Source organism: Nansenia antarctica (assembly GCF_963989245.1).
Source record: "Nansenia antarctica genome assembly, chromosome: 4".
Lineage (NCBI taxonomy): Eukaryota > Metazoa > Chordata > Actinopteri > Argentiniformes > Microstomatidae > Nansenia > Nansenia antarctica.
Window position 1 is genome coordinate 3,798,123 of NC_137689.1, and position 11,133 is coordinate 3,809,255.

At 49.0% G+C, this 11,133-nt stretch overlaps 1 protein-coding gene across 4 annotated transcripts in view; it reads right to left on the minus strand.

Annotated features, from left to right (window-relative positions):
• The window catches only part of hyou1 (hypoxia up-regulated 1), a 32,489-nt gene that overhangs the window by 2,649 nt on the left and 18,707 nt on the right, over positions 1–11,133 (minus strand). For 3 of the 4 annotated variants that reach the window (XM_080527944.1, XM_080527945.1, XM_080527943.1), the window contains exons 9-22: positions 10,837–11,023; positions 9,997–10,131; positions 9,634–9,716; positions 9,022–9,154; positions 8,039–8,226; positions 7,078–7,216; positions 6,599–6,656; positions 6,363–6,439; positions 5,223–5,408; positions 4,931–5,133; positions 4,388–4,475; positions 1,037–1,293; positions 542–626; positions 85–352 (exon numbers count right to left, since the gene is read on the minus strand). In XM_080527944.1, the coding sequence (XP_080384070.1) occupies positions 85–352; positions 542–626; positions 1,037–1,293; positions 4,388–4,475; positions 4,931–5,133; positions 5,223–5,408; positions 6,363–6,439; positions 6,599–6,656; positions 7,078–7,216; positions 8,039–8,226; positions 9,022–9,154; positions 9,634–9,716; positions 9,997–10,131; positions 10,837–11,023 (2,087 nt within the window). The remainder of the gene's footprint in view (positions 1–84; positions 353–541; positions 627–1,036; positions 1,294–4,387; positions 4,476–4,930; positions 5,134–5,222; positions 5,409–6,362; positions 6,440–6,598; positions 6,657–7,077; positions 7,217–8,038; positions 8,227–9,021; positions 9,155–9,633; positions 9,717–9,996; positions 10,132–10,836; positions 11,024–11,133) is intronic. The other variant, XM_080527946.1, reaches the window with a different exon arrangement.

Here is an 11,133-nt window from a genome sequence, read left to right on the forward strand (position 1 = left end):
TTTTACTGTGGCTACTAATGGCTGTTCTAGTGTTAACCAGTGCACGCATTGCAATAACCGAGTCTTCCTGAGTCTTCCTCTCACCTTTGTCTTGGTCTGTGGTCTCGTCCTTGGGCAGGATGACCTTCTCTTCAGCGGTGGTGTTGGCCTTTGCCTTGCTCCCCTCGCTGCTGGTGCTGTTAGCCTTGGGCTTGGGCTTGGCCTTGGGCTTGGCGAACTTGGCCTTGTTGAGGAGGTAGTTGACCTCGCGGTCCAGGAGGGACAGCTTGGCCTCGATGTCCTTGGACAGCAGGACAGGACGCTCCGTAGGAGACCGCTTCTCCTGCTCCGCTACTGTGTCGTTCTTCCATGTCTTTGGAGAGGACGGGGTTAAAAACATGGAATAGATAGAAGGTATAGTAGGAAGTTTAGTTAAAGGGTACAGAGTATGCTAAAGATAGTGTGTATTTGGAGAGTGAAGCATGTCTTGTCTTGGAATGTTTGCACCATTTAGTTTTTAGCGTCATTGTTTGTTATATTAGTCTCATAGATCAGTACATACCGTGGTCTCGTTGATAACTCTTTCCAAAGTCTTCAGCTCAACATCGGTGAAGATTTGGTCATCTTCTGGAATTAGTTTAGCACTCCTAGAGAAAAAAAAGTATAATAATAATTGTTTATTTACACTGAGGGGTATAGATTGGGGAAAGCAATTGGGTGAAAACCACCCACTTGCTCACTTATTACCTTATTTCATCAGTCATTACTGGCAATAGCTCCAGTTTGAAATCTGATTTCACCATGTTGGGTAAACCTATCCGAAACCACTCTGAACTCCAGAGGAGCATAGAAGATAGGGTCCTACTGATTTAGGATCAGGGGCAAACGTTTCTTTAGCGCCCCCAAACGTTCCTTTAGCGCCCCCAAACGTTCCGTTAGCGCCCCCAAACCTTCCTTTAACCCCCCCAAAACCTTCCTTTAGCCCCTCCAAACCTTCCTTTAGCCCCTCCAAACCTTCCATTAGCACCCCAAACGTTCCGTTAGCGCCCCTCCTCACCTCAGGAAGAAGCCGGAGTGGTTGAGCATGCTCTCCAGGGCGGCCAGACGGTCGGGCCACTTCCTGCGCTCGTCCACCCTGAAGAACATGGGCCGGCACAGCTTCTTCAGCTCCGACAGCTTCTCCCGCAGCTCCTTGGTGGCGGCGGAGTAGCCGTCCTCGTCCATCCAGCTGGACCCCTCGCTCAGCTTGGCCGTGATCTGCTCCTTCTCCTCCTCTGACACCACCGCCAGGAACTCGTCCTGGTACATCTTGTCCTGGAGGAGGAAGGAGAGAGGGAAGGAAGGGGGGAGGAGGGAGGGAGGAAGGAGGGAAGGAAGGAAGGAGGGAGGGAGGGGAGGAAGGAAGGAGGGAGGGAGGGAGGAAGAGTTTACGTTTACATTTTTGGCATTTAGCAGACGCCTTATTCCAAAGCGACTTACAATCGATACATTTGACTAAGCAAGTCAATCATCAATTCACCAGTCGTAGCAGGAAGAGTAATCTAGTGATAGAAGAAGTCTTTTAATAGACACTGGAGAAACAGTACAAGAGGGGGAAGTAGAGATCTTAGGAGACACAGTATAGGGGGAAGCAGGTGTCTCAGGAGACACAGTGCTGGGGGGTAGTAGGTGTCTCAGGAGACACAGTGCTGGGGGCTAGTAGAAGTCTCAGGAGACACAGTGCTGGGGGGTAGTAGATGTCTCAGGAGACACAGTGCTGGGGGGTAGTAGATGTCTCAGGAGACACAGTGCTGGGGGGTAGTAGATGTCTCAGGAGACACAGTGCTGGGGGGTAGTAGATGTCTCAGGAGACACAGTGCTGGGGGGTAGTAGATGTCTCAGGAGACACAGTGCTGGGGGGTTGTAGATGTCTCAGGAGACACAGTGCTGGGGGGGGTAGTAGATGTCTCAGGAGGCACAGTGCTTGGGGGTAGTAGATGTCTCAGGAGACACAGTGCTGGGGGTTAGTAGATGTCTCAGGAGACACAGTGCTGGGGGGTAGTAGATGTCTCAGCCAGGAGACACAGTGCTGGGGGGTAGTAGGTGTCTCAGGAGACACAGTGCTGGGGGGTAGTAGATGTCTCAGGAGGCACAGTGCTGGGGGGTAGTAGATGTCTCAGGAGACACAGTGCTGGGGGGTAGTAGGTGTCTCAGGAGACACAGTGCTGGGGGGTAGTAGATGTCTCAGGAGACACAGTGCTGGGGGGTAGTAGATGTCTCAGGAGGCACAGTGCTGGGGGGTAGTAGATGTCTCAGGAGACACAGTGCTGGGGGGTAGTCGATGTCTCAGGAGACACAGTGCTGGGGGGTAGTCGATGTCTCAGGAGACACAGTGCTGGGGGGTAGTAGATGTCTCAGGAGACACAGTGCTGGGGGGTAGTAGATGTCTCAGGAGACACAGTGCTGGGGGGTAGTAGATGTCTCAGGAGACACAGTGCTGGGGGGTAGTAGATGTCTCAGGAGACGCAGTGCTGGGGGGTAGTAGGTGTCTCAGGAGACACAGTGCTGGGGGGTAGTAGGTGTCTCAGGAGACACAGTGCTGGGGGGTAGTAGGTGTCTCAGGAGGCACAGTGCTGGGGGGTAGTAGGTGTCTCAGGAGACACAGTGCTGGGGGGTAGTAGGTGTCTCAGGAGGCACAGTGCTGGGGGGTAGTAGGTGTCTCAGGAGGCACAGTGCTGGGGGGTAGTAGGTGTCTCAGGAGGCACAGTGCTGGGGGGTAGTAGATGTCTCAGGAGACACAGTGCTGGGGGGTAGTAGGTGTCTCAGGAGACGCAGTGCTGGGGGGTAGTAGATGTCTCAGGAGACACAGTGCCGGGGGGTAGTAGATGTCTCAGGAGACACAGTGCTGGGGGGTAGTAGATGTCTCAGGAGACACAGTGCTGGGGGGTAGTCGATGTCTCAGGAGACACAGTGCTGGGGGGTAGTAGATGTCTCAGGAGACACAGTGCTGGGGGGTAGTAGATGTCTCAGGAGACACAGTGCTGGGGGGTAGTAGATGTCTCAGGAGACGCAGTGCTGGGGGGGTAGTAGATGTCTCAGGAGACACAGTGCTGGGGGGTAGTAGGTGTCTCAGGAGACACAGTGCTGGGGGGTAGTAGATGTCTCAGGAGACACAGTGCTGGGGGGTAGTCGATGTCTCAGGAGGCACAGTGCTGGGGGGGGTAGTAGATGTCTCAGGAGACACAGTGCTGGGGGGGGTAGTAGATGTCTCAGGAGACACAGTGCTGGGGGGTAGTAGATGTCTCAGGAGACACAGTGCTGGGGGGTAGTAGATGTCTCAGGAGACACAGTGCTGGGGGGTAGTAGATGTCTCAGGAGACACAGTGCTGGGGGGGGTAGTAGATGTCTCAGGAGACACAGTGCTGGGGGGTAGTAGATGTCTCAGGAGGCACAGTGCTGGGGGGTAGTAGATGTCTCAGGAGACACAGTGCTGGGGGGTAGTCGATGTCTCAGGAGGAGTAGTTAAGCCGTTTTCAGCATAGTTGTTAAAAAACAAGCTTAGATGCACAGTTGGGGTTGTTGAAAGCATACTCAGCTAGGCCTACAACATGTCTGGTGCCAGCACACTCGTACCCATGCTGAGGGGCGGGGTAACCATGGTTATGTCTAATCCCGCCTGTGTTGAGAATGGGCAATTGAGAAGTTGTCAGACCGCACCTGTGCACTTAATACATAATTTATTAAGGAGGATTCACGGTGCTCTGATGAGCAAAGTGACATGAACGCCGGATGTTCTATACCATGCTATACTGACTGAGTCCCGGCCGGGATAGCACAGCTCAGGTTGGCCCTGAATCAAGACAGCTGGGCATTTAGGGTTTAGTGTTACTGACTGTCAACATGGGAGTGATGGTGTAAGCATGGTGTCGTATCTCTGCAGGGAAGGAACATGCCGTCAATGCAAAGATTGAGCAGAGTGACAACAAACATAGAGCTCTTGAAAACATCACGAAAAAAGTCTGCCCCGAAGCGTCCTTGTTTGTTCAGCTTGGGAAAGGCAGCCCTGACAGTACTACAGGAGTGATGGATGAGACTGATTCTGTCTCTTTCCTCATGGAAATTGATGATTTTGACATTGTGAGTGAAACCCTGCAACCCTGAGGGGTCTTTCCCCATCGGGAGCTGTCTCTCTCATTACACCTGAAGAAGGATAATTGATGTTTTGGGGGGGGCAGAGATCACCAAGCACCGTAGTGGTCATATGAAAGTGATTTCTCACCATAGAGTTGACGAGGAAAGTTACCTCAACTTGACTTTGTGACTGTGTGATTTGAAATATTTTGGGACGGACGACTTTCAACCTTTTTCAGTCAATGTGGCTGTTAGAGAGTGTAAAAGACAGGTGGAGTGAGATGTTGAGAAACGTTACCTGTGTCTCGAAGATGAACGCCTCCAGACTGTTCAGGGTCTTCTCTCTCTCCTGTTTGGCCAGGTCTCTATCAGTAAGGTCTTGCAACCTGAATACAACAAAATAAAATAATAACCATGATTTTTTTTTTTTCAACTCTCCAAACCTGCATACTTCAATGTTCAAATGTTCTACTCTGACAGGCTTCAAATCAAAACTGAAATGATGGCTGATAGATAACCAATCATGTGACCACTGACCACATAGAGCCAAAACTTTTTTCCTTTTTTTTTATTTTTTATGATGTACTACTTGATGTAATGTTTTCTTGAGTGTAAAGTGTGATGTTTTTATTTCCTGTAGTTCTGTTTTATGTGATATTTCTATGTCCTGTAGTTCTGTTTTACAGACATCAACATCTGAGACCGTATTTCCCCTGTGGGTTTACCTGCCCAGGGACTGCTGATGTAATTTAGCTACCCAGCTAATTCAGGGAGAGTCAATGACTGTCCATTGTCCCTTTTAAATAAACGAAAAACAAAAAGGAGGGACAGAGCAACGTACTTCTTTTTGGACGAGTCGATTTCCTCAGCGCTGGGGTTGAGGAGGTCGTTGACCAGGAGCTCTACATCGATGTCCTCTGAGATCTTGCTTTTCTTCTGGGGTTTGGCTACTTTCTCTTCCTCCTTCTCTTCAGTCTTCCCTGCTTCTTCTGTTGTCTTTTCATCATCGGCTTTGTCGGATTTCGCTCCCTCCTTTTCGTCCTGCTAAGAGAAAGTCATTTGTACTAATTTAGCTAACTGTTCAATAATAGTAAAAAAATTATTTTATTTTTTTTTTCCCTTCTGATTCTCACCTCAGGGTCAGTCTTTGCGTCACCTTCCTCTCCCTCAGTTTTCTCCTCCGCCGGGGCGTCGCCCTGCTCCTTCTCCGCCTCCTCCTTCTTCTCCTCCTGGGGCGCCTCCTCCTTCTGGCCCTGCGCCTCCTGCGCCTCCTGGTCCTCCTGCTCCTTCCCTGCCTCTGGAGGAACCTCCTCCTCATCCTGGAGACAGACAGAGACCGTTAGACCAGGAGTAGTAACAACAACAACAACAACAACAACAACAACAGCAACAGCAACAGACTGTTAGACCAGGACTAGACATGGAGTGGTTTGGAAATATGGAATGAATTGAAGGAGAAGGATGAGAAGGAAAAGGAGAAGGAGAAGAAGGAGGAGGAGGAGGAGGAGGAGGAGAAGGAAGAGGAGAGGGAGAAGAATGAATGAATGGTCTTTATTGTCATTGATATAGTACAGGTACCATACAACGAAATTTGGGAGGGGGGGCTCCCCTGGTGCTAGGAAAGAAAACTAAAAACAAGAAGGGGAAAGAGCTGGTTTACATAAATAAAGGCTATATACACTATCCACTATACTATACTGTACAGATAAAACACTGTGCTGTACTCTATGCTATGCTATACATATCCTAACATTTCCTATCTCTGAACCTTATGTACCCTAGGGTTGTCATATTGCACATAGTGTTATTGCACATTCATTTAAAGTGTCGCAGTTTGCAGGTTTGAAATGTTCACAGTTGTGTTTCAGTATTACACTTGATTACAATCTAGTAGCTGCCATCAAATTGTCTAGATTGTCCAGGTATGAGCTGAGCTTCAAGTCTACAGTATTTGTCCTTGCGGACATGGTCCTGAACCGCCTGTCCGAGGGCAGCCGAACAAAGTGTTCGTTCCCAGGGTGGGATGGGTCTCTGGAGATCTTGGAGGCCTTCCTGAGGCAGCGTGTGTTGTACAGCTCTTCCAGAGAGGAGGAGGGGAAGGAGGAGGAGGAGGAGAAGAAGGAGAAGTAGACGCAGGAGGAGAAGGAGGAGAAGAAGAAGAAGGAGGAGAAGGAGAAGGAGAAGAAGAAAAAGAAGAAGAAGAAGAATAGACTCCCCTGAAGACAGTTGGAAACATGTGAACAGACTCTGAGGAAGAGGAAGAGGAGGGTTACCTGAACTGGTTCAGTCACATTGGCGCTAGGCTCTGAGGATCCGCCTCCAAACAGGCTGGAGATAGTATTTCCCAATTCTGACAGAAAACCAGACCAAAGAGCAATAATTAACACATTTGACAGAGTAGCATATGGAAGGCATGCAAGGACATAGGCATACGCCAAATACATGTATACATGTGGGAAAATACCTAGGAAATCAAGTGAAGTAGGACGATGTCTACGGATGAACTCACTTGTCAGCGTCGATTCCTCTTCTTTCTCGTCCACGGTCGTCTCAAAGACTGACTCTACCTGAAGAGGACAACTATTACTTTCATTTCATGGGGTGTTTGTTGCTTTCCATATTTCCAGAGGTAGTGTATGGACAAAGACAGACCTATGACAACACTTGCCTAGCTACAGCCACCACAGGCTAATGTTGGCATTTATCCAAATACAAACGTGGCTAAATAGTCTCCGTTAAGAATCACACGCCTAAATCAACTCAGAATAACTTCAAACTGCTATCACCTATTCTATTATTGACGTTATTGTATACAGATATTGTTTACTGTTGTTTATATCCTGCTTATTCTTTTATTGATTTTGTATTTCTGCTGCAATGCCAATGAACCTGAACCCAAGAATTTTACTCTTTGTATCCGTACATTGATGTAATAAAAGCAATTCTGTTTCTGGAATGGGTTGACTTAGCATAAGCGTGGTCACTGACCCGGTCCAGCATCAGCACGCCGCTCTCGTCCATGTTGAAATGCGCCTTGATGCCCTTCGACTCCGCGGCCGTGTGCTTCTGGAAGCTGCTGCCCACCCCAGACAGCTTGACCGTGGTCAGGTTCAGAGAGCCAAACACACTGGCAGGGGAGGGGGGGGAGAAGGGAAGAGAAGGAGAAGTGAGTCAGACAGCTTGACGGTGGTCAGGTCCAGAGAGCCAAACACACTGGCGGGGGAAGGGGGAGAAGTGGTCAGGTTCAGAGAGCCAAACACACTGGCAGGGGAGGGGGAGAAGTGAGTCAGACATCATCCTCTCACTTAGCATTCACAAGTCTCTTTCACAGCCATGGACAAAGCCCTTGGCACCCCTGAACTACTGTCAGATAATGCACCACTTCTCCCAGAGAAGAAAAGGCCAAATCTGATATCATTCAACACTCTTGGCAAAAATGATTGGCACAATTTGTTGGCACAATATTGGCAAAATTGGAAGAAATAATTGTAATTCAAGCCATGTAATGCTCCTTTAATTTGTAAAGTATTAAGTAATACAAATGTGATTGGCACAGGGGGTGCCAATCTTTTCTACATGTAAAATGTCTATAAGGTTATTTCTGGACCTGTGTTCACATCCCTAATCTGTGGACATCTACTACCCCCCTGAGACACCTGCTTCACCCTATACTGTGTTTCCGTAGAAACAGAAACCCTGTTTCTACTTCCCCCCCCTGTACTGTTTTTCGTTCTTTCTTCTATCACAACGACTGCAAATGGCCGCTGGCCTGAGCTAGATTACTCTTCCTGCTACGACTGGTGGATTGATGATTCACTTGCTTAGTCAAACGTATCGATTGTAAGTCACTTTGGAATAAGGAGTCTGCTAAATGCCAACAATGTAAAAATGTAAAATGTAAATGGATCTCTCAGGGCGTGTGTAGTGTATGTAGGGTGTGAGGGTTTACCGGAGGTCGTCCTGGCTCAGGAAGCTGAGGTCTCCGTAGTTGATGTAGAAGTCGAAGTCGTTGCTGTAGCGGTTGAAGGTGATGACCTTGCGCTGGGGGTAGGGGGCCATGCGCTGGAACAGGACCCGCTTGTTGTGCTTCAGGCTCCTGGTCCCGTCCTCCTCCTCCGCCTCCCTGGTGAACTCCACCTGGAAGGAGAGACCGACGCCGTTAGCCAGTAGCCACGCTGTCTGGATCCACATTGTGCTCCAAAGTCTCGGTCTCGTGACTTGTAAACGCTGCCCGGGGGGAAAGGGCTGTGCTACCGACACTGGTGGAATGAGCTTCCCACGGCTGTCAGAACTGCAGAGTCACTCCCCATCTTCCGTCGGAGACTGAAGACCTCCATCTCTTCAGGTTACACCTTAACTGCTCCTCCTGAGACATCTACTACCCCCCAGCACTGTGTCTCCTGAGACACCTACCGTACTACCCCCCCAGCACTGTGTCTCCTGAGACACCTGCTTCCCCCTATACTGTGTCTCCTAAGAGTTCTACTTCCCCCCCCTTGTACTGTTTCTACTGTTATATATATAAATATAAAGAATATATATATTCTTTCTTTCTTCTATCACGACAACTGCCAATGGCCCCTGGCCTGAGCTAGATTACTCTTCCTATTACGACTGGTGGATTGATGACTCACTTCTTGCTTAGTCAGATGTATCGATTGTAAGTCGCTTTGGAATAAGGTGTCTGCTAAATGCCAAAAATGTAAATGTGACGTGGAAACGCTGCCTGTAGAATAGCATTAGCATAGCATACTCTATGGCTGTTTACCCTGTAGAATAGCATTAGCATAGCATACTCTATAGCTGTTTACCCTGTAGAATAGCATTAGCATAGCATACTCTATAGCTGTTTACCCTGTAGAATAGCATTAGCATAGCATACTCTATAGCCGTTTACCGTGTAGAATAGCATTAGCATAGCATCTGTGGTACCTGGATGGGGAAGACGGCGGCGTCTCGGACCAGGAAGGGTTTGACCTTGAAGGCCTTGCTGAGGGCGGCGGCCTGGTACACGGCGCCCATGGCCGCCGCCTCGTCCGCGTTGATGTTCTTCCCCAGCTCCTCTCTGGAGAAACACGCAGACGCACAAAACGTTGGTCAGTGTTGTTTCTTCTTGTCTTACGGTCTACACGAGTGAGAAAACGCTATAGAAGTATCAATTCACACACCACCCACCTCAGAAATTGTTTCTTCCCACAGGCAGTTAGGTTGCTGAACAGCTGAACCATGCGCACTGCACATGGCACTTTACACCCTGCACTAAGACCTTTACACCCTGCACTAAGCACCTTGGAGGCTACTGTATTGTTGCTTTGTTTGTATTGTGGACTATGTTTGTTTGCGTGTGATACTACAGAAACGAGGCTGAAAAATGTCATTGTATACATATGACAGTAAACATAAACTTGAACTTGAAACTTGAGTGCAAAGATGTCAGTTAGTTAGGGACGACTGCCGAAGGCGGGAAATTCTGAGTGACGATCCGTTTGACTTTGTTTTGGTGTATTATAGGCCCCCAGATGTTTACAACTCTGACAGACTTACTTCCCCACGGCTTTGAGCAGCGCCTCCTGAACTTTGGGGATGCGAGTGGATCCGCCCACCAGGATCACCTGCTCTATCTCATCCTGGAGGAGAGGAGGAGGAGGAGGAGGAGGAGGAGGAGGAGAGGAGGAGGAGGAGGAGGAGGAGGTGGAGAAGGAGGAGGAGAAGAAGTAGAAGAAGACATTGTCATTTTACATGTACAACAAAATATATTTTATGCTCTAGGCCAGGGGTCAGAGCCATAGAAGGCGACCCTGGAGCAATTAGAGGTTCAGTGTCTTGCTCAAGGACACTTCGACAAATGGCCAGCCGGGGTTTGAATCACCGAGCTGCCAACCTTGCGATCATTAGACGCTGACTCACCAGGGACATCTCTGCTGAGGCCAGGGCTTCCTGTACCGGCCCGGCGACCCTCTCAAACAGGTCGGCACACAGGTTCTCGAACTCAGCACGCGTCACCTTGGACTTGAAGTCTATGTCGTCCATGAGCCCCTCCACCTGGAAGACACACACACACACGGTGAGTACACGAACAGCAACTTTATGATTCACATTTATAATCTATTCAGTTAGTTCTGGAGAGTTATGCTAAACTTTTGGGGATGTACACTACATTGTTCCCCCCCCCCTCACCAGAAAGTGACAAATCCAAACAACTCCAAGGAAGACGCGCCTAGAGCCGTCTTAATTCATTTTTAGTGATTGGGTTAGAGTTAGGGTTAGAACATTTTGTGCAGTAGCGCAAGCAATTATGACATTCGACAGAGGATTAAAAAGCTGGGTGGGGTGAGGGTGACACCAGGATAGAAGGATAATGATATCAGACCTGTTTGGAACATGATACATAGCCTATGCTTATGTATACTTTTCTGCATTCTATCTGTTGATCCCATCACTGACAGGGGAGGATACTGTGAATACTGTTTGGCTGTTCTGTGTATGAGGCTATCTGCTCATATCTGCTCATGTTTACAAGGGTCAGGAGTCTCCTGGGTAGTGGGGGGGTTGGGGTGGGGAGGGAGACGTGTGGCAGGTTGAGTGACTGTTTTTTCTTTGCGTTTGTTTGTTTATGTCTGTTATGGGGGGGAGGGGAAATAAGTAAAATAAGAAAAAATGTATCACAAAAAAAGAAAAAAGAAGGATAACGATATGAGGATAAAGACAAGGGGTTTAAGAGGTGTCTGTCGTGTACTAAGCCTTCACCTGGGCCATGAACTCCGCGTTGGCGCTCAGAACGGTCTTCAGTCTCTGGGCCTCCTTCAGCAGCTTGGCCATGGCGCGGTGGTTCTCCCTCACGTCCTTCGGGGACTTCTTCTGCGCGTTGAACAGCTTGGCCAGGTGGTCCCGCAGACGCAGCTCCATCTCAAAGCCCCCCAGGGCACGGTCGAACCTGAGCAGAGCAGAGAGACACGGTCAGTTGCCAACATTCACAGAAGTTGGTATGTGTGTAGTCTGAATACAAAGTATTTTGCACACCTGAGATTCAGGGCTCCAATTTGC